This window comes from Pelophylax lessonae (assembly GCF_965119305.1).
Source record: "Pelophylax lessonae genome assembly, chromosome: 2".
Classification (NCBI taxonomy): Eukaryota; Metazoa; Chordata; class Amphibia; order Anura; family Ranidae; genus Pelophylax; species Pelophylax lessonae.
Window position 1 is genome coordinate 338831621 of NC_138769.1, and position 23963 is coordinate 338855583.

General features: G+C 46.6%; 2 protein-coding genes across 2 annotated transcripts in view; one reads left to right on the forward strand and one right to left on the reverse strand.

Moving 5' to 3' along the window:
- LOC309546091 (putative transmembrane protein 244) overlaps positions 1–740 on the reverse strand; it is a 58402-nt gene extending 57662 nt beyond the window's left edge. Inside the window, exon 1 of the mRNA XM_082245607.1 lies at positions 661–740. Coding sequence (XP_082101733.1) covers positions 661–692 — 32 coding nt within the window. The 5' untranslated portion in view covers positions 693–740. The remainder of the gene's footprint in view (positions 1–660) is intronic.
- An 8682-nt stretch (positions 741–9422) lies between these two features.
- Positions 9423–23963, forward strand: part of LOC309546562 (uncharacterized protein) — a 53391-nt gene continuing 38850 nt past the window's right edge. Inside the window, exon 1 of the mRNA XM_082246312.1 lies at positions 9423–9597. Within this exon, the coding sequence (XP_082102438.1) occupies positions 9451–9597 (147 nt within the window). The 5' untranslated portion in view covers positions 9423–9450. The remainder of the gene's footprint in view (positions 9598–23963) is intronic.

Genomic DNA, 23963 nt, shown 5'->3' on the forward strand with positions numbered 1-23963 from the left:
CACTTTTGGGGTTACCAGTGACATTTCTACAGTAATCAGTGCTATATATATGCACTGTTACTGTAAAAATACACTGGTAGTGAAGGGGTTAACTTTATTTGGGAGGGAGGGGCTGTGTGTATCCCTAGGGGCGTGCTTTCTACTGTGATTGGCTGGGGCTTGAGCTGTATGGACACTGATCAACGGATCTACATACTAGATCCGAGTGATCAGTATCCTAACAGCAAGGAGAATGACAGGCAGCTTGTTTACACAGGCTGCCTGACATTCTCCCTCTCCCCCACCGATCGCCGAGTGACCGGCGGACATCGGGTCCGCCGGTCACACGCGCGGGGGGGTCTGTGACCACGCGGGAGCGGGAGCGCGCCTCCGGGGGCGCGCGCTCGCTCCCTAGACCCTCACAAGCTAGTGACGTAGCCCTACGTCACTTTGCCTGTGAGGGGCTGACTGCCGACGTAGATCGGCGTTAGGCAGTCGGCAAGTGGTTAAGAAAAGTAGGTTTTTTTTTATTTATGTCTGTGTTGAGTTCCCCTCATTGTCTGGTAAAAGGAGCGAGAAAACAAAAAAAGAAAAGTATATTTTCGCAAGTTAATGCTTCCAGTTTTCAAATGTCAATATAAATACAATAGACTTCACTGTAGAAAACATAACAGCTATTACCTCAAAAATCCTGCACACACAGTGGAAGCCATGTAAAATACAGCATAAAATATTAAAAGGCATATGAGAATATAGAGATGAATGTTCTAGGAAGAATAAGAGAAAAAATAAGTGAGCGCATTCAGCATACTGCAACACTTGGCATATCTAACAGTATAATCAAAATATAAAATGTATATAAATAATAGATAAATGTCTATACAAACAGTACAATGAAACATTTCATTTCATTCTGGTAAATATAAATTATTAGGTCAATCGCCATCCATGTAAATTGTATATATTTTTTGCTGTTCTGTACCCCAAGTACAACCTTTTTGTTATGTGTGCATATATTTTTTAAAATGCTTTTCTGATTTTAGGATTGTCTGTTTCAGATATCTCCTACCTAATGATCCATCTATTGCAGTATAGGTTCTGTGCATGTCATTTGTGAGCTCATATTCCCAGTCTTCCCAGTAAGGCCTAGGCATTATTCCTACATATTACTAACCCCTCTTAACAAAAAAAAAAGTTATGTTCACACTGTATACTGGGAATAAATAAGCACAACACTTTAAATAATAAATAAAATAAAAAATTAAAAAAACTATCATTTAGCTACATAAATAGAAATTCTACTGTACCATACTGCTCTTCCCAGCTCTAATCCTGATGTCCATGACTTGACCAAAAGGATTTATGGGATTTTCTTTAATCCTCTCACGTTATTAGCTAACTCTATAGAACGTGGGAGTTAGTCTGCAGCCTGTCAGAGCTTTACATTTTTTAGGGACAAAATTGTGGCTGAAAGTGCATCTTATTTTTTTGTCTGCTCATTTCAGATTGTAAGCGATTTGGGGAGTGGTTCTTGTATACCCTTATTTTATTTATTTATTTATTTTTTTAAGTTATTGTTTAGAGACATCAGGCCCAACCATGGGACATATTAGAAAGAATGAGGCATGGAGGGATTTGGTTTTAAAAGAGAGACAAATGGGAGACAGATGTGAACTATGAAGTAGAATGGCCCATTAGCCCTCCTATCAAGGTAAATGCTAGCGATTTGTGGGTTTCTGTGTTTTGGATTGTTCGCTGTTTGTTCAACTGTGAATTTGCTTGCTTCCTGGAAAATATATGTTCCTCAGTGGGGTACTGCCTATAAAAACAAAAAATGTCAGGCTGGTGATGTTTGAATAAAAAGCTGCCACATAGGAGCACAGGAACCAAACTTCCAAAGATGACATAAAAACAAACTTTTTTATGTACACCACACTATTGCAATATGGAGGCTATAAGAATCGGGCCTATGTCCTGCAATTATACAAAATCATTTTGAGGATGCCATTACTAATTTCCTATTAAAATGCTAGTTGCCCGCTTGTTATACTCATTGCACCCTGATAATTCATAGCTCTGCAAACTCTCCCTGTCAGCACATGGTCATGCACAAGAGCCTGATTAGCTCTTAGGCCCCATTCATACAGTACTTATGCAGGAAACACGCTATGTTCTGGCAGGTGCTGTGGTGTTCTTCAGCCAAAACACATTTGCTAAATCACTATGCATTGCTATAGTTCAAAACTTCTGGCCCCTTTCACACTTGACAGGTGGATTTTTCAGGTGGATCTGAACGGATGCCCCATGCAGACATGTCCGCTGACATCCGATCCGATCCTGTCCGTCAAATCCGGATGGATGGAAACCCTGTTTTCCATCCGTCTGGCGGATCGGATGGGATCGAATGAGAACAGAAAGGCGGTCCGTTCTCATCCGATTCCCCCATAGAGAAGAGCGGGGACCTGACAGCTCTGGCTCCGCACAGAGTGCGGAGCCAGAGCTGCCACCTGCCTGCTCAGCGGGGGATCGGCAGATCGATCCCCCCGCTGAGAAAAACGGAGTCCGCTGACAGAGTGGCAAGTGTTAAAGGAGCCTTAAGGCTGATGGACCACACTACGATACTGCATTAGGGACTGCCAGTGAGGTAGCAGGTGAATTCAATCAAGGGTTTTTATTAGGGTATATCTTTATATCTTTACCCTACGTTTACACCTATTCATTTAATAGTGTGTTTTGCAATTTGCAGGAACGCACTACAGTCCATTTAACATGGTTTCCTATGGCACAAGTTCACATCTATGTGCTACGTTTTTGGAAAGGGTAGGGCCTTTTTTTCCCACAGCATATTGCGTTTTGCATGTGGACCTGCACTAAAAATGCAAGTGTTGCGTTTTTGATGCATTTTTACATGTGTTTTGCATGTTGTGTTTTGCTTGTTTTTTCTCCTTTCCTTAACACATTGTTTATAGCTGGTTGCTAAGAAGTGGACCAGAAAGCTGGCCGCTGCATCCTTAACAACAGATGAGTCATCAGCTGTTGCTCACAGCTGAATATAAAAAAAAAACAATCGCCGGCGTTCTGCCTGGAAACTGCGACTCGCCAAAATCTTCAACCATGTCACTTCAGATGACTCTACAGCAGAAAGAAATTTCGACGAGCTGCTGTTTTCACGAAACACCAGCAACGTATACACTATGGTACACAACGAGTTGACTGTTTTGACAGAACACTAGGTAAGGAGGAAAAAGTTGTTGCCTCCTCGGAGGCGTCCATGTTTTTAGTTAGTAGTGGGCGGATAAACAATGTCCACTCATTATATTGTGTACCGTAGTGTAAACGCTGCAGGTGTTCTGTGAAAACAGCAACTCGTCCAAATATCCAATTATTGCTGCTGTAGAGTCACTGGAAGTGGCGTGGTTGGAGATTTTGGAGAGTTGGAGCTTTAAGCAAAACACTGGCCAAAAAAAAATTGGGGAAAAAAAACACGTGGACATCCCCTTCGGGTCTGGTATGAATTTGAAAGGGAACCCTATGTCAAAATTAAAAAAAAAAAAATAGCATGGGTTCCCCCCTTAGGTCCATATCAGACCCTTATCTGAGCATGCGGCCCAGCAGGTCAGGAAAGGGAGGGGACGAGTGAGCAGCCACCCCCCTCCTGAACCATACCGGGCCACATGCCCTCAACATGAGCCCTCCATCCATAGACCCCTACAACCACAGCCCAGGGTTATGCGGAAGAGGCCCTTGTCTCCATCAACATGGGGATACGGGGCTGTAGGGTGGAGCACCCTCTGCCCTACAGCACTGTATCCCCATGTTGATGGGAACAAGAGCCTCTTCCACACAACCCTGGGCTGTGGTTGTAGGGGTCTGTGGGCAGAGGGCTTATCGGATTATGGAAGTTCCCTTTAACAAGTTCCCCTTACCCATTCACCAAAAAAGTGTAAAAGTTAAAAAAAGACAGTACAAGAGTTTTTGACAATTCCTTTATTAAAAACTAAAAAAAAACAATGTCCCCCAATGTAGATCCATCATCAATCATGACGCCGGAACCGAAAAAAGAATAACAAAAAAGAAACAATCAACAAACGCTCTCCTGGTCTGCCTGCCCCGTCATGTGACATTTCCTAAATAGCTAAGGGGTAGGGCCACCCAACAACATCGCTTAATAGCACCGCCCCCTTGTGATATCGGTGACCCAGCATGCACCGTTCGATGACGTCACAGGGGCGGTGCCACTGAATGACCCCGCCCCTTAGCTATTTAAGAAATGTCACATGGCGGAGCAAGCAGACCGCAGAAGCATCCATCACAAGTGGAGCTTTTTTGTTTCTTCTTTTTTTTACCGGAATCACTTTAAAAGGATGTCTTTCCTAATGTTGAGTGTAATTAACTGCCTTATAGCATGCACAACAATGTACCTTTTTTTAATAAACATCATCCTACTCATTTCCCAGTGGTCCTTAAATACAAACAATCAGGAGGCAGAGCTCTGACACCCCAACCATCAATACACTGTAAAATGTTTAACTCATTGATCTCTAGAAAGACAAACATATTAGAAATGGCATAAAGTGAAGGGCTCATTTTAATAGAAAATGAGAGTATCATAGGCATTGTTACACCCAGGCAACTGAGGCATATGCCCCTCGGACACCTTGCAGGCATTATTGAGTGATATCCCATTGCATAATGCCTCAATTCTATGGATTGTAAGAATACACATTGAACAGGTAATTAGAATGGGCAAGTCATTCATCACAGTTATGCATTACACTACAAAATTTACAAAAAGTCTTTCTTGCCGCATTTAGTATCTGCAAAATCATTAACTAACTCATCACACTGTATCATTTTGAAGACACTGCTCTTCACAGCCAGTAGGCACAGAGCACTTAGTCTTTCATGGGTCATCGTGGTTCTCAGATAATTCTTTATCAGTGCCAATTTGCTGAACGATCTTTCTCCTTAACAACTAGTGACCATCATGCTCAAATATATTCTAAGAGCTACATTCAAATGTGAAAAGGTATCAGCAAGCCCTTCATCATGTAATAAAACTGCGTATTAAGATGGCGTGAGATATGAACAGAGCTTGGCAAATGCTGAAAACTGGACAATTTCCTCAACAAACCCTCTACTGAAGTCTCAAGGGAAAGCACCAATAACTTTCTTAGCCTCAGTTTTTATCTCTGCATCAGGTAGACTACATAAGTCGACTATTACTTTGAATATTACTTTGTATACTCTGTCATACACTAATTCTTATGCTAAACAACAGACAACTGATTTTAAACATAATTTAAAGTTTCACATCTGAACTTTTCCTTGAGAAAAAACTGTTTCTCTGAGACTGACGTTGGATTTCACCTCCTATCGCTTTTTTTGTTGACCTGCTGGTAGTTGATTTCTAGTCTGCATTGCCACAGAAGTTCCAGGCATCCAGGTCCAGCTCTTCATACATATCTTAAAGTGATTCTAAAATCCATTCCAAAGAATCAATTAAATCCATTACCAAGTAGGTCTTTTGGCTGGGGGCCCAGGGCAACTTCCCCTTTTGCCCCCACATAAATCTAGCACTGTGGATAGCATTATCAGGAGGCACAGAACAGAACATGTACAGCTTTTCTGTTAAGTAAATAGCCAATAAGCACCGAGTAATCTGTATTTGAATAAACTGCCATTGACACCCAGTGTTTTAGGTGAGTACTGGTCAGCAAAGTTTTGGTAGGCATTTACCACTCACCACCAATATTTATTGAGTCGCTCACAACTGCCATTCAAGAACCCCACTGTTGCCCGGGGTTGGAGTGTGGGCAAACACAGGAAGATAGCGATGGGAAACGGAGAAGATCCAGCCTCCCTCCTCTCCCATTCATGTAGAGGGAATCATACTGGCCAGGAACTGTTAAAAGTGTGACAGACACTCAATCTTGACAGCTGCACCCAGTTGCTATTTGTTTACGGACAGTTTCTCCCGTCACATACTTTTACAGATCTGAGAATTCTGGTTATGTTATACAAACTGTTCATAAAATTATGGACGGTTGGCAACCCTGGTTGGAACACATATTAAGTTTTTATTACAGTATCTGTGTTTACAAGGGAAGTTCACTTCCTCTATTTTTCCTGGTGGCCATTGTCACCAGGGCTGAAAGTGAGAGAAAATCCAAAAATATAGTCACTAGAATGGTATACACAGCTACATACAGAGATGAAATGTATGTATGTAAACTGCCTGTAATAAATATACTGGAATTACAAATCATTTAGCAGATTTATTTGTTTGGCATACAACCTTGGATTACAAAACTGCCTAAACAGCAAATCTATATCCAGTACCTCCTTGCAGACTACACTTCATTTGGGTAATACACCATGGTCTTTGTCACACCCAGGTTGTAATTGGAACCTCAAAGGAGCACCAGCAAATTGATGAGGCTATCACTTGACTCTCTCCTACCATAGGGAAACATTGGGGTTGATTTACTAAAGGCAAATAGACTGTGCACTTTGCAAGTGCAGTTACACTAATTTTCCCCAGAGTTTAGTGAATTGGACCATGCTTTGCTGGGGTTTTTTTCGCCTTCCTCTGGATCAACTGCGGGTATAGGATTATGTATATAGATGGACTTGTGTCTTTTTTCAACCTGACTAACTGGTGAAGCTCTGCTGATTTCCATCATCCAATCATGTGCAAGCAAATATGTCTTTTTTTTTTCCTTGGACCTGATTGGGAATTCTTTACACAATGAAGCTTTACCACATTCACTAAGCTCTGGGGAAAATGCATTCAAGTGCACTTGCAACATGCACAGACTACTTGCCTTTAGTAAATCAACCTCATAATGTTTGCTGCATTATACACGACTGTTAAGCCTCGTACACACGATCAGATTATCGAACGATCTGTCGTCTGTTTTTTGTTGCATGCTGGCAGGGCTGGCCCAAGACATTGTGCTGCCTGGGTCAGAGAATGAAATGCTGCCCCCCCCCCCCCCAAAAAAAAAAAAAAATTCACGCCCTCCAAAAGGCCCCCACATTCTATAGGACTATGAAAGCAGTCAGAGGGGTGTGAGTGTGTACGGAGTGACAGCAGGAGCAGGACAGAGCAGTAGACACTGGGCAGATGAGCGCACCAGGCTTTCTACTGTCTATAGTGCCACAGGGCCTGCAGGGCTGCGGGCATGGTACAGGAGAATGCAGTGCTGCGGGCATGGTACAGGAGAATGCAGGGCTGCGGGCATGGTACAGGAGAATGCAGGGCTGTAGGCATCATACAGGAGAATGCAGGCCGGTGGGCATGGTACAGAAGAATGCGGGGCTGCGGGCATGGTACAGAAGAATGCAGGGCTGTAGGCACGGTACAGGAGAATGCAGGGCTGCAGGCATGGTACAGGAGAATGCGGGGCTGCAGGCATGGTACAGGAGAATGCAGAGCTGCGGGCAAGGTACAGAATGCGGGGCTGCGGGCATGGTACAGGAGAATGCGGGGCTGCAGGCATGGTACAGGAGGATGCAAAGCTGCGGGCATGGTACATGAGAATGCAGGGCTTCGGGCATGGTAAAGGAGAATGCAAGGCTGCGGGCATGGTACAGGAGAATGGGGGGCTGTGGGCATGGTACGGGAGAATGTGGGGCTGCGGGCATGGTACAGGAGAATGCGGGGCTGCGGGCATGGTACAGGAGAATGCAGGGCTGCGGGCATGGTACAGGATGCGGGGCTGCGGGCATGGTACAGGAGAATGCGGGGCTGCGGGCATGGTACAGGAGAATGTGGGTCTGTGGGCATGGTACAGGAGAATGCAGGGCTGCATGCATGGTACAGGATGCGGGGCTGCAGGCATGGTACAGAAGAATGCGGGGCTGCGGACATGGTACAGGAGAATGCTGGGCTGCGGGCATGGTGCATGAGAATGCAGGGCTGCGGGCATGGTGCAGGAGAATGCAGGGCTGCGGGCATGGTACAGGAGAATGCAGGGCTGTGGGCATGGTGCATGAGAATGCAAGGCTGTGGGCATGGTGCAGGAGAATGCGGGGCTGCAGGCATGGTGCAAGAGAATGTAGTGCTGCGGGCATGGTAGAGGAGAATGCGGGGCTGCGGGCATGATAGAGGAGAATGCGGGTCTGCGGGCATGGTGCAAGAGAATGCGGGGCTGCGGGCATGGTAGAGGAGAATGTGGGTCTGCGGGCATGGTACAAGAGAATGCAGGGCTGTGGGCATGGTACAAGAGAATGCGGGTCTACGGGCATGGTGCAAGAGAATGCAGTGCTGCGGGCAGGGTAGAGGATAATGTGGGTCTGCGGGCATGGTACAAGAGAATGCGGGGCTGCGGGCATACTACAGGAGATGCAGTGCTGTGGGCATGTACCATGCCCGCAGCACTGCATCTTCAGTAGTATGCCTGCAGCCCCGCATAATGGCAGGTAGTGTGGCTGTGGAGCAGTCTCACTTACCTCTTTCTAAAGGCGCCTTAGGATTTAAAAATGGCGCCGCCCGGCGCCAACACCTCTGCGGCTGGCCTGACATGCACACTGCGCATGTGCCGCCGCCGCCGCTCGGTAAAGCCTGTACATGTTCGGCTATTCCCGGAAATAGCCGAACGTTTACGGGCTTTCCCGAGCGGCGGCACATGCGCAGTGTGCATGTCAGGCCCGGCCGCGGACCTTTTTTTTTTTTAGCAAAAGCTAAAGAAGAGAAGAGGCAGCCTGGGGCTGCCCCTCTCTAAGTGCCGCCTGGGTCCCATGGTCCCACGGGACCCATGGTAGGGCTGGCCCTGCATGCTGGTCTCATATGTAAAGTGAAGAGGTTACTTTCATACGAAAATTCTCGTACGACAGAATTCAACTTCAGAAGTGATGTCATGTGTTGAATTGTTTTGTATGTGTTCTTTCGTTTCTGAGCATGCCTAGTCTTGCTCTTACAATTTTATTCGGAGGAAAACTGTACTAATTAAATGAAAATTGGACGTTGTTTTGACGTACGATAAAAATTGAATAGCCTGCACATCCAGTTTTTGTAGTCCGAAAATCTGTAATTGGCTGTCGAAAGCACTATACTAACAATCCGAAAATCGGCAGATCGTTCGTCGGACGAAATTTTCCTTCCGATTTTCGTATCATGTGTACGGGCCTTTAGCCTTTTAGTCTCACTGCCCTTCTGCATGTAGGAATTATAGGAAACTAATGTCAAGGCAGATTCAGGTACTTTTGGCAGCTGCATGTAAAAATACTTTATTTAATCCAGTTATGTATTTAAAAAAAAAGTGTTTTTTTTTATTGTTGCTTATTTTATTTATGCAAGTGTCTTTCCCTCCTTATTAGTGAAGCTATGGGAGTATGTCACAGATCAGTGGACTGTCAAACCAACAACAATATCTATGGAAACCAAGTAAGACGAAAGTTGCTGTCAGTGGGGAATGGTATTAATCAGTCTACTGTAACTAGTTCTCCATCTCTTGATATTTTGATATGAGTGAGCTGAATGGAAGAAATATTCTACATTATATAGCACATGCCTTCCTCTGCAGACAAAAGGGATTGCACAGGATGGTATTAAAACAGTGGCTTTTGTATAAAATGGCAAAACGTGTGGTCTTGATACTTATCTCTACACTGGTAAGTGTATTCAAATGTATTTCCTGATACTGGTAAATGCATCCATATGTATGTTCTGATACAGTTAATATGTGCGTGCGTGCGTGCGTGTGCCTTTACGTGTAATATATGGAGGTAAATCTTTAGCAGGCCATACATTTTACATTTTTCTTATTCGATTTCCTTTAGATTTACCTTTTCTATGTAGTGCAAGGGCCTGTCTGATTGCATATAAATTGAAAGTGTTTATGTTTGTCCTCATATTATATGGTTTTGGTAAATGTACAAGAAAATTGTATCATGTATGGCCAGCCTTATTCACTATTCCACAATGCTCTGTTGTAATCAGTCTACGAGTAGTGGTTATCATTTTATGGAAAAAACAGACACACTTAGTGTTGCTTTACTAAAGGCAAAAAGACTGTGCACTTTACAAGTGTAGTTGCACTCATTTTCCCTAGAGCTTAGTGAATGTTGTGAAGCTCCCAATCAGATGCAAGGAAAATAAAAACATCTTATCTTTCTCTCATGATTGGATGATGGAAATCAGCAGAGCTTCACCTTATTTACTAAGCTCTGGGAAAAATGAGTGTAACTGCACTTGCAAAGTGCACAGTCCCTGTGCCTTTGGTAAATCAACCTCACTGTTTTGAAACCAATGTCTTTCTTGTACACATGTACATTTTCTCTAAAAACTGCTGCATGTTCAAGATGAGGTGGTACATTTGCATTTATTGAATGTATACCAGCTATAGATTGGCATTATATACACAGTGTGTGTGTGTGTGTGTGTGTGTGTGTATTTAGCAGGTTTTCCAGGCCCGTGGCCTGATGTGGGTCGGCCGTCGGTACCGGTTACCTCCCTAGCCATGTGAGCAGAGACCCTGGGTGTGAGCACTGAGGCATCAACAACTCCAGCATCTTTTTTTGTGGTTTTTATTGTATTTTAAGGTGATGGGAGAAGGGAATGAGTGGGATACTCCTATAGGCTTCAACTAGATACACTTGGGACTTTGTTCCTGAAAAATGCCCGTTGGCGCTTCCTCGACGCCAGCCAACGTTCACTAACTCTGAGAACACTCTGTAACTCAATAGTAGTGCTTGAATTGTGTCCAGATGATCCAGGACTGTGAATTGTAGAACTGCTGACACTGCTGTACTGCAAAGTCACTAAATACTTCCCTCCTGCCTTGCACTGGCTTGAGGTAGCATGTTGTAGGATTCTGAAAAGATGCAACTTCCAACTGGCACACTCTATACAATTCAGAGCCCAACTGTAGGCGCCCCCTTTAACCTTGAACTCTTCAGGGTCCACTGACTATGTACCCCCTCTGTCACTTCAGGGTCCTCAACCTAGGTACTCCCTTTCACCACTAGCTGGCACTGGATCCCCGAACCTCCACCGGAGTGGTCCCCTCTAACTTCAGGCAGACCCCCAGGGGCAATCCTCAGTACTTACGACCTGTGTAGGCTTTCCTGGGACTGGACCCCTCTGACTCTCCGCAGGTTCTCGGCACACCGGATCCCCTCAGCTTAGTTTAGCACTCTCTGGATCTGCAGGACACCCTGAGATCCTCTTCCTCAGACAGGAGGAGAGACAGCCATTCTCTCCCTCCTGGGACTCTGCTCTCACCAAAGAAATTGTGTCATGCGCCACCCCCAAACTTTCCTTTGCAGCATAATCTGCCTTCTGGGGTAGTTACAAGCCTGCATGTGTCCCCTGATTGGGTTTCCTCCACTGCCCTATGAGAAGCCTCTCACAGGAGCCAGTGGAAACCATAACACCCTGACTAAACAAATCACAGTCCTGCTGTTAGGCAGACAAGGCACACTATACATTTACCTAGCACCTACCTGTAGGGTGCTATATATATATATATATATATATATATATACATACACACACAAACACACAGCTCTTTTTTTCTCAGAGAATAGGTATAGGGGTACTCCCCACTTTCGAGTCACCCCTTATATATGCCCCCTACCTACATCCGTGCACCGTTTCTTGGTTCCATCCCTACCCATCCTTCAGTACCGTCCCTTTTAGAGAATACAGGACCAAGTATCATTTTATGGTGCTAAATAACTTATGGTAAGTCATTTAGTCATAAGTATGGAATTTGTTCATGATAATAGGAAAAGCAGTAAAATAGATCTCCTGTAGACAGCAACAATAGTCCCCCCCCCCCCCCCCATTTCCTAGCGACAAAAGATCCTTCTAAAAGTAATAATAGACCCTCTCAGGAACAATAGACTCCCTGCAACAATAGATTAAGCACAGCAATAGACCCCCAACAAGTAACAATAGATCTCCCTGTAGCCAACATCAATAGGCCCGATGGCAGCCAGAAACAATAGACCCCTCCCTCAACAGTAGATGCCTCCCAGCAACAAATGACCCCCCCAGCAACAACATTTCCCCCACTAGCACCAATAGACATCCCCAGCAACCATAGATCCCCCAGCAACAATAGACCCCCCCCCCCCCCAGCAGCCAGGATCAATAGACCCTCTAGCACGCCCCAACACCCCTTGTCATTAGTGTATAGGGTGTATCAGCTCTCACGCTATCAATGTGCATATAAAATAGATACAAAAATAGATAAAATAAATGTTGGGGGCTGCTGCTAGCACTTTATAGCTTATCCACAACCATTTAAACAAAAAGTGCAATGATAGTTGAATAGTGCTGCGCTGCCTTTTTAGTGATATGATGCAATAATATTCAAAGTATAGTAATTTAAATTCACTATTTAAAGTAAATAACCACATTTTCTAGAAATATTGAAACATCTTACTGACATCTTATGCAGTTTATGTCAGCTAGTCTTCTCGTCATTACATACATTCTGTGCTGGAGGTGCCGGAACTGCGTTACCCCACGTTCCAACTGAAAATAGCTACACACACACACACATATATATATATATATATATATATATATATATATATATATATATATATATATATATATATATATATATATATATATGTGTGTGTGTGTGGCTATTTTCAGTTGGAACAAGTTGCCTAATTTGGGAATTGTTGCCATCTGGAAATCAATACATTAGGTCAGTCCTGTAAGTTTTTCTCTATGCTCCTTCACCAAAATTCCTCGTACATATGATCAGATAATCGGACGACTTATCGTTCACATTTTCTTGCATGATACTTGTCATGCCTTCAGCTTGGAAGTAATTAATGTTAGTGGAACTTGCAATACCAATATTGTCCACAAGATGCCACTGTGACAAAAACAATTGTTGGACAGTACTTTATGGTATCTCTTGCTCTCTATTGCTGGATATTAGTTCCACCCCTCCGTGAGAAAATCTCCATTTTAGATTTACCTCAGGAAGGAGCAGTCAGCATCTGAGGTTGTTGTGGGAGATTTCTGAACCCCCTTTGAAGCATCGCTGTTTCACCATATTCTCAATCCTATCTGATCAGTCCTATCTGACTATTCACAATCCTATTTGCATATCCATTCTGACTTGTAACCTGTCATGTGACCACCATTCTTTCATTGGAATAAAGCCTTAAGTTACAAAAGGACTGGTTATTATAGGATTAAAGGTTTAGCTGTATGTTGAGCTGCACACGCCTGGGGCATACGTGTAGTGAGAACAGAACAGTGAAACAGCGACTATCCAGCAAGTGGGATTTAGGACAGCGACTATACAGAGGCCTGCTACCCTGCCAGAGCAGTCATCTGCATATGCAATACAGCAGTCTCTACACAGTCAATCATTCCTGCAAGCAACATGTCACATAGCAAGACATCCTCACTCAAGACAAGGTCCCGAGTTTCCGGCTCCTCTAGATCTTCCTCCGCAAGCAATGCACTCGCCATAGCACGTGCAAAAGCTGAAGCCGCCAAGGCGCGAGCAGCCTTTGCTGAGCAAGAAATGCAGATTAAAAAGGAGAAAGTGCTCCTAAAAATGCAGAAAGAAGCAGAGGAAGCCCTCCTAGAAGTAGCCCTAGAGAAACTGACTGTAGAGAAGGAAGTAGCAGCAGCCATAGCTGAAGCAGACGCCTTAGAATTAGCTGTATACCCGAGAAGTGAACGCAGCAGACGCAGCAATATTCTCGATCCAGCAGCTGAAACTCCAAATTCTCTACAACAAACTTTAGATTACATCAATCAACACTTTAAAACAAGCAGTGTCAAAGATGACGTCAAAGAGACAAGCCAAAGACACTCCACGGTACCGCCGCAAGTCAGTGATAAGCCTCAAGCCTGCAAACGGGAGAAATCCGTACAAAGTGACGTCTCCTACGACAGACTCCCCATAAGTGAGATAATAGAATCACCTTCTAATCGCCCTCCAGAACCAACGTCCAAGCCAGAACGGTACATCAGAGGACAGCTTGGTGCCAGCAAAGGTATGACTACACACAGCCATCTTACCATGACAACACACAACAGGCTAACCAAGCCACCATAGACTTTGCAAGGTTCTTTGCACGACGCGAGGTAGTCACCAAAGGACTTGAAAATTTTAATGACCGCCCTGAAAACTACAGAGCTTGGAGGTCATCCTTTCAAAACACTATCAGAGACTTAGGGTTATCCAGTGTTGGGGGTAACTAGTTACAAAGTAACTGATTACAGTAACTACATTACTTTTTTTGGTAACTAAGTAAAGTAACTAGTTACAATACTAATATTGGTAACTACACTACTTTACTAGGCTATAGGAAGTAACTACACTACTTTACTAGGCTATAGGAACGCGCTTTCCTGCGTTACCCAAGCCGTGCGATACAATCGTTATTTCGAAGAATAGAGAGGGATGAAGTTTATGACTTTTTGTTGCACTTTATGTTTTATTCTGTTTTTTCAGGTTTTGTTCTCATGTTTCCCAAAGCCTGTGTTTATACAATAAACTCTATGCAGAAAGAGTGTCATCTATATTCTTCTACACGGTCAATTAAGAAAGAGGAAAGTAAAGTAATAAGTAGTGAAGTTACTTTTCAAATGCAGTAACTAGTAAAGTAATCTCATTACAATTTACAGAAGTAACTAGTAACTAGTAACTAATTACATTTTTTGAGTAACTACCCCAACACTGGGGTTATCTTGCAGCGAAGAGATAGATCTCCTGATCAAATGGCTTGGAAATGAGTCTGCCGGCACGCCAGGAGAATCAGGAGAATAAATATAAACTACCCAGACACTGGTCTTAGAACAATCTAGGATAGACTTGATGAGTGTTATGGTTCAGCAGAAGCAGTAGAAAATGCATTATTCAAAAGACTTGATAACTTTCACAGAATACCTAGCAAAGCCTACCATAAACTTAGAGAGTTAAGTAACTTGTTAATGGAACTTCAAGTAGCTAAATCCGAGGGAGACTTACAAGGACTTGCATTCCTTGACACAGCCAGAGGTGTCAACCCCATTGTGCAAAAGTTACCCTTTAACTTGCAAGAGCAGTGGATTACACACGGATCCCGATATAAAAGACAGCATGATGTTCCATTCCCTCCTTTTTCTGTTTTTGTGGACTTTGTGTGCCAGCAAACTAAAACAAGAAATGATCCAAGTTTTGATTTTACGCTGTTGTGTGCTGCTCCTGTGGGACTTAACCCTCGCAAACCTCCAGTAGCAGTACACAAAACGAACGTGTCTCCTCCAGGTTCCTTTCACAGGTCTGCCAACTTCTCCAACTCAGAGACAAAGGTCAACGATCCTGGTAAGCAGTGTCCCTTGCATCGGAAGCCACATCCTCTTCTAAAATGCAGAGCCTTCAGAGAGAAAACCCTGCAGGACCGCAAAGCTTTCCTCAAGGAGAACCACATCTCCTACAGGTGCTGCTCTTCAACATCTCATCTCGCCAAGGACTGTAAGGTCAGTTTAAAATGCACAGAATGTGACAGCTCAGACCACAACACAGGGTTACATCCTGGGCCAGCTCCATGGACTTTACAACACACCCTCAGCACTAGTGAGCATGGCGGGGAGGAGGAGCACACCACCACAACTACACCAGAGGTCACTTCACAATGTACAGAGATCTGCAAAGGAGCCATAGGTGGTAGGTCCTGCTCCAAAATCTGCTTAGTCAGAGTCTACCCAGCAGGCCAAAAAGACAATGCTATTAAGCTTTACGTAATCCTGGATGACCAAAGTAACAAGTCATTAGCCAGCTCAACTTTCTTTGACATGTTCGGCATTAAAGGCCCCAGCATTCCCTACTCCTTAAAAACTTGTGCAGGAATAGTGGAGACGGCTGGTAGGAGAGCATCCGGCTACCTGTCACGGAACCATGAACCAGACGTACAACAACAGATAAGTGAAAATAAGAAGGCTTTATTGAAAATCAAGCTGTAAAGCAAAAGTCCAAACGGATGGCGAAACCGAAGCAGAGTCCTTGCGAAGCCAGAGGTCAGGAACCAGGAGGGTAGTCAGACGAAGCCGGGATCAGGAACCAGCAGGGTAGTCAGACGAAGCCAGGATCAGGAACCAGCAGGGTAGTCAGACGAAGCCAGGATCAGGAACCAGCAGGGTAGTCAGACGAAGCCAGGATCAGGAACCAGAAGCAGCAGCAGTCTTAGAAGCATGTGAACACAGGAGGACCAAGCAAGAAACTGAAGCCACAGACCTCCTATATATATGAGCTAGGCATCCAGCTCCTCCCAGTGGGAAGTAGGAGCCGCAGGGTGGGAGGCTACAAGAAACCCAGAAACCAAGATGGCCGCCAGCACATGTCAAACGAAGGAGAGCAGCAAGAGGGTAAGACCATGACAGTACCTCCCCCTCAAGGGCCCCTCCTCCGCGGAGTAAAGAACGGTTTCTGAGGGAAGCGTGCGTGGAAGGCTCGGAGCAAGGCAGGAGCATGGACATCTGCGGAGGGAACCCAGGAACGCTCCTCTGGACCATAACCACGCCAATGAACCAAAAACTGCACCCGACCGCGGACCAGGCGTGAGTCCAGGATATTGCTCACCTCATACTCCTCACGATTGCCCACTTGGACCGGACGAGGCCGAGGAACCGAGGAAGTGAAACGATTACACACCAGTGGCTTCAACAGGGAGACATGAAACACGTTGGAGATCCGCATGCCAGGAGGAAGCGCAAGGGCATAGGCTACCGGGTTTACCCTGCGAAGCACTCGGAAGGGACCAACAAAGCGAGGCGCCAGCTTGGGAGTGGGCACTCGAAGGTTGAGGTTGCGGGTGGACAACCATACACGGTCTCCGGCCTGGTAGGAAGGAGCAGGCGCTCGTCTGCGATCAGCCTGGAGTCTCTGGCGCTGCGCAGAGACCTCAAGGGACTTCTGGATCTGTACCCAAGAAGCACGTAGGACGGAAAGGTGATCCTCCACAGCCGGAATATCCTGGGGAGAGAATACCTCCGGTAACACGGCAGGTTGGAACCCATAATTGGCCATGAAGGGAGACGTCCCAGAGGAAGAGTTCACCGCCGTGTTCCTGGCAAACTCAGCCCAAGGCAGGAGGTCAACCCAATTGTCTTGGTGATCGGAGACATAGCAACGAAGGAATTGCTCCAAGGCCTGATTGGATCGTTCTGCGGCCCCATTGGACTGAGGGTGGTAGGCCGAGGAGAAGGAGAGATGAATCCCCAACTGGGAGCAAAAGGCGCGCCAGAACCTGGACACAAACTGACTCCCCCGATCCGACACAATCTCCTTGGGCAAACCGTGCAACCGGAAGACCTCCCTGGCAAAAATCGTGGCCAACTCCTGTGCAGAGGGTAACTTCTTGAGAGGAACACAGTGGCACATTTTGGAAAACCGATCCACAATCATGAGAATGACCGTATGGCCTCGGGATGCAGGGAGGTCCACAATGAAATCCATCCCCAGGTGTGACCATGGGCGCTCCCCGGTGGCTATGGGTTGCAGAAGGCCCAACGGAAGGTGCCGAGGGGACTTACTCTGGGCACAAACGGAGCATGCCGCTACATATGCGGCGATGTCGGAACGTAGGGAAGGCCACCAGAACAGACGTGAAACAGCCCAGGACAGCTGATTCTTTCCAGGATGCCCCGCGGTCTTGGAGTTATGGTAGGTTCGCAACAACCGAGTGCGCAACTCCTCAGGCACAAAACATCTGCCGTTTCCCAGAGGGAGCACCAGATTGAGCCGCCAAAATCTGCTCACCCAGGGGAGAGGTCAGGCTGTTGCGAATGGCGGCCAGGATCTGATTCGGAGGTATGACCGAAGTCGGAATTGACTCCTCCCTGGACAGGTCGGAGTACTGCCGTGATAAGGCATCCGCCCTGATGTTCTTGGAACCGGGTAGGTAGGAGACCACGTAATTAAAACGTGACAAGAACAGAGCCCATCTGGCCTGACGTGGTGTCAATCTCTTGGCCTCAGAAAGGTAGGTCAGATTCTTGTGGTCCGTCAGGAACCACCGAACCCTCGAGCAAGTGCCTCCATTCTTTAAGGGCCTGCACGATGGCCAATAACTCCCTGTCACCAATCTGATAGTTGCACTCCGCGGAAGACAGTTTCCGGGAGTAAAACCCACAAGGAAGCAGAGGACCCTCTGGTGTTCTACGCTGAGACAGAAGGGCGCCTACTCCCGTCTCAGACGCGTCCACCTCGAGGACAAAGGGCAACCCAGGGTTGGGATGCGACAGAATCGGAGCCGACACAAAGGCGGACTTTAGAGCCTCAAAAGCTCGGATGGCCTCGAGCGGCCAGACCTGGGGATTACTGCCCTTCCTGGTCAGATCCGTGAGAGGCTTGGCTAGCATGGAAAAGTCCCTGATGAACTTCCGATAATAATTGGCGAAGCCCAAAAAGCGCTGCAGGGAGCGAAGACCACTGGGCTGGGGCCACTGTAAGACAGCCGAAACCTTCTCAGGATCCATGGAGAACCCCTCAGCGGAAATGATGTAACCTAAGAAGGTTACCTGGGATCGGTGAAATTTGCATTTCTCAAGCTTACCGAACAGCTTGTTCTCTCGTAACCGTTGCAACACACGTCTGACATCCAGAATGTGGGTCTCCATGGATTCAGAATATACCAAGATGTCATCCAAATAGACCACCACACACTGCTGCAACAGGTCACGGAAAACATCGTTGATGAATTCCTGAAAGACTGCGGGCGCATTGCACAACCCAAAGGGCATAACCAAGGATTCATAATGACCGGTCCTGGTGTTAAACGCGGTCTTCCACTCATCGCCCGCCTTGATCCTTACGAGGTTATATGCCGCCCTCAGGTCGAGTTTGGTAAAGACCGTGGCCCCTTTAAGGCGATCGAACAGCTCGGAAATCAAGGGTATCGGGTAAGCGTTCTTGATCGTGATGCGATTGAGACCCCTGTAATCGATGCAAGGCCTCAACTCACCGCCCTTCTTTTTCACAAAGAAAAATCCAGCCCCTGCCGGGGACGAGGATTTGCGAATGTGTCCGCGTGAAAGCGCCTCCTTCACGTACTCCTCCATGGCCTCATTCTCCGCTACCGACAGTGGATAGACTTTGCCACGAGGAGGAACAGCACCAGGTTGTAACTCGATGGCACAATCGTATGGGCGGTGCGGAGGTAGGGCAACCGCGCGCACCTTATCGAATACATCCCGGTACTCCTCGTATTCAGGAGGCAACAGAGAGTCCGAGGAAGTACACAGCAACTTGACAGGCCCATGGATGCAACTAGCCCCACACTGCGGTGACCACGAGAGGATCTCGGCCGATCTCCAATCGAAAGTCGGATTATGCTTCTGGAGCCAGGGGTACCCCAAGACCACCGAGTAGTGTGGAGACTAAATAACCTGGAAGCAGACCGACTCTCTGTGAACGGCACCAATGGCTATCCCCACTGGAAGGGTCTCATGAGTCACGTGTGGCGGCAGAAGGGGTCTGCCGTCTATCGCCTCAAGAGCCAGTGGAGAACCTCGAGCCTGCAGAGGAATGGAATTGGCGGCAGCGAACACACTATCAATGAACAAACCACCAGCACCAGAGTCCACCAATGCCTGGGTCGTCACCGAGCCCCCGACCCAGGAGAGGACAACAGTGATCAGTGGTTTGTCAACACGGGAAACCGGGGACGAGGAGACTCCACCCAAGATCTGCCCCCGACAGGATCTCAGGTGCGAGCGTTTCCCGGACGGTTCGGACATGCCAACCGAAAATGCCCACCGAGACCACAGTACATGCATCGGCCCTCGCGTCTACGGAGTACCCTCTCCCCCTCGGACAGGCGAGCAAACCCCAGCTGCATGGGTTCACCCCCAGCCAAGTCATCCCCAGGAGGCGTGGGAGGAGAGGGAGGCACGGGTGGGACAGCAAAGGTAGGCGCCAATCTGTTAGGAGGCCTCCGCAGACTCTCCTTAAAGGAAGGTCTCTCCCTGAGTCTGGTGTCAATCAAAATCAGGAAAGAAATAAGAGACTCGAGCTCCACTGGTAGGTCCTTAGCTGCAACCTCATCCTTCAAGACATCCGAGAGACCATGAGAGAAAGCAGCGACCAGAGCCTCATTATTCCAGCCCACCTCTGCTGCCAGGGTACGAAACTCAATGGCGTATTCAGCTACGGATCGTGAACCCTGTCTGATGGACATAAGGAGCCTCGCAGCAGAGGCAGCACGAGCCGGCACATCGAATACCCTCCGAAGAGAAGCAACAAAACCGGAAAACTCGGCAACCACCGGATTGTTGTTCTCCCATAAAGGGCTGGCCCAGGCCAAGGCCTTGTCCGAGAGCAGCGAAATTAAGAAGCCCACCTTTGATCTCTCAGTAGGAAAGGCATGTGGCAGCAACTCGAAATAAATGCCCACCTGATTAAGGAAACCTCGGCACTGAGTTGGCTCTCCCCCAAAGCGCTGTGGAAGGGGGGCAGAACCGGTCATACCCCGAAACACCGCAGGCGCAACAACAGGTGTCGGGGTAGACTCTGGCGCAACAACCGGAGCGGCAGTAGGAGCGGGCCCAGGAGCGACAACCGACCCATCGGCAACGGGAGCGAAATGAGCCGTGCGTTCAAGCAGGATTTGCAACGCCACGGCGAACTGACCCAACAGGTGATCCTGCTGATCAAGTCTGGCAACCAGCGTGGGTAGCGAGGATGGCCCTGTACCGTCAGAATTCATGGCTTGGTCCTAATGTCACGGAACCATGAACCAGACGTACAACAGCAGATAAGTGAAAATAAGAAGGCTTTATTGAAAATCAAGCTGTAAAGCAAAAGTCCAAACGGATGGCGAAACCGAAGCAGAGTCCTTGCGAAGCCAGAGGTCAGGAACCAGGAGGGTAGTCAGACGAAGCCGGGATCAGGAACCAGCAGGGTAGTCAGACGAAGCCAGGATCAGGAACCAGCAGGTTAGTCAGACGAAGCCAGGATCAGGAACCAGCAGGGTAGTCAGACGAAGCCAGGATCAGGAACCAGAAGCAGTAGCAGTCTTAGAAGCATGTGAACACAGGAGGACCAAGCAAGAAACTGAAGCCACAGACCTCCTATATATATGAGCTAGGCATCCAGCTCCTCCCAGTGGGAAGGAGGAGCCGCAGGGTGGGAGGCTACAAGAAACCCAGAAACCAAGATGGCCACCAGCACATGTCAAACGAAGGAGAGCAGCAAGAGGGTAAGACCATGACACTACCAAATCGAGTCCATCGATGGGCGATCACGCTTGTCTTTGCCAACTCTTATCGAATGCAATCAGATCCCTGATCATAGATCTGAAATTCCTACACCAGATGTAGCTTCTCATCACCAACACTTGAAACGCATAGCACATCTGATACCAGAACTTGATCCTCAGGCTCAGATCATCCTACCCCTTGGGAGAGATATCTTACAAGCCCACAAATCAAGAGCTCAGATTAATGGTCCCAATAACGCTCCTTATGCTCAGAAGTTAGACCTCGGATGGGTCATCATAGGAGATGTCTGTCTAGGAAGCGTGCACAAACCTAACTCTGTTAACAGCATGCTCACAAATACCCTAGAGAATGGACGTCCCTCTGTTTTCCAGCCATGCCACAACCATTTCCTTGTTAAGGAATCAGCCTACACCACCCACTCATCTTGTCCCTTCACGAGCCCCACTAGTGACAACTTTGCCTGTGACAGTGACCAAGACCATTTAGGGTGCACAGTCTTTCAGAGAACTAAAGATGACAAGTGTGTGGCAATGTCTATCGAAGACAAACTCTTCTTAGAAATAATGGAGCAAGGTCTAGTCAAAGACAGCACAAACAGCTGGGTCACACCTCTTCCCTTCAGACCACAGAGACAACGCTTACCCAATAATAGAGAACAAGCGTTACAACGTTTTGCTTCCCTTAGACGTAATTTACAAAGAAAGCCAGAGATGAGGGAACATGTCTTTTCTTTCATGGGGAAGATCTTTGAGAACGGTCATGCCGAGGTGGCTCCCACCCCTAAAGACTCTGAAGAGTGTTGGTACCTCCCGATATTCGGAGTGTACCATCCAAAAAAGCCAGGTCAAATTAGAGTAGTGTTTGACTCTAGTGCCAAATACAAGGGTATCTCCTTGAACGATGTCCTCTTGACAGGCCCAGACCTCAACAACAAACTCCGGGGAGTGCTCTTACGCTTCCGTAAAGATTCTATTGCCTTCATAGCTGACATCCAGCAGATGTTCCATTGTTTCTTGGTCAGAGAGGAAGACAGGAACTTCCTAAGGTTCCTTTGGTTCCAAGACAATGATCCTTCCAAAGATATCTCAGAGTATCGCATGAGGGTACACATTTTTGGCAATAGCCCTTCACCTGCAGTCGCTATCTACGGACTCAGACATTCCGCCCAAGAAGGTGAACTTGAGTTTGGCTCAGATGCAAGACAATTCGTAGAGAAAGACTTTTATGTGGATGACTGTTTAAAATCCTTACCTTCCAGTGAGTCTGCAATCTGTCTTCTTAAAAGAGCACAGGAAATGCTCGCTTGTTCCAATCTCAGGCTTCACAAGATTGCTTCCAACAGCAAAGAGGTAATGGAAGCTTTCCCCGTTCAAGACCATTCCAGTGATCTAAAGGACTTAGATCTGGGTACAGACTCTTTACCTGTACTGCGCAGTCTAGGTCTACTTTGGGACTTGAAATCCGATTCCTTTACCTTCCAAGTAAATGGAGAAGAAAGACCCTTCACTCGCAGAGGTGTCTTGTCTTCAATCAATAGCCTGTATGATCCATTAGGATTTGCGGCACCTGTTACAATTCAAGGCAAGGCCTTACTTAGAGACTTGATTCGTGAAACATCTGACTGGGATGCCCCACTACCCCTTGATAAAAGGAACTCTTGGGTAGAGTGGAGGGACTCTTTATCAGTCTTATCAGATCTCCATGTTTCACGCCCATATGCTCCTGTACCTTCTACAGAGATACAGAGTCAAAACCTTTGCATATTCTGTCATGCTTCTGTCAAGGCAATAGCTGCCGTGGCCTACTTAAGAACTGTTGACACTACAGCGCGATGCCACGTAGGATTCATCATGGGCAAAGCAAAGCTGGCTCCACACCCTGAACACACTATACCTAGGCTAGAACTGTGTGCTGCAGTACTAGCTGTTGAACTTGCAGAACTAATAACCTCAGAGATGGACATTGACCTTAAAGATGTTCAGCTCTACACAGACAGCAAGGTAGTTCTAGGCTACATCTACAATGAGACCAGACGTTTCTATGTTTATGTCAACAACAGAGTGTTGAGGATTAGGAGATCCACCAGTCCAACACAATGGCACTATGTACCTACTGACTATAACCCTGCAGACCATGCTATAAGAGCTGTTGCTGCATGTAACCTTAAAGACACTACATTGTCCTGGACCTGCATTCTTGTACGATGCAGAACAAACCTTTCCTAAAAGTGACACTATTGAACTAGTAGATCCAGACTCAGATACTGACATCCGTCCTGAGAGCTCAACATTTCATACTACAACTTCAGGCTGCCAGCTTAAATCTAACATCTTTACCAGATTCTCAAAATGGAAGTCACTTGTTCGAGCTATTTCTTGTCTTATCCATATAGCTTGCTCCTTTAAAGGGGACTCAAACAGCTGTGACCACAAGGGATGGCACCATTGTCAAAGGCTCAGTTCAGTATTAGAGCTACAGCAGTCTCAGGATCTTATCATCCGCACTGTACAGCATGAAGCCTATGCTAAGGAGATTGACTGTACCTTGAACGGAAAACCTATCCTTAGAGACAGTGCCCTGAGAAAACTTGACCCATTCCTTGATCCAAATGGACTACTTAGGGTAGGTGGTCGTCTAAGACAAGCCAACCTAGAGTCAGATGAGAGAAACCCTCTAATAGTTCCTGGTCACCACCACATCGCTCACTTGATTGTATCACATCATCATCATTCCCATGTAAAGTGGAAGTCAAGATCCAGAGAATCAAGGAGACAAAGTTGTTCCTCAGACC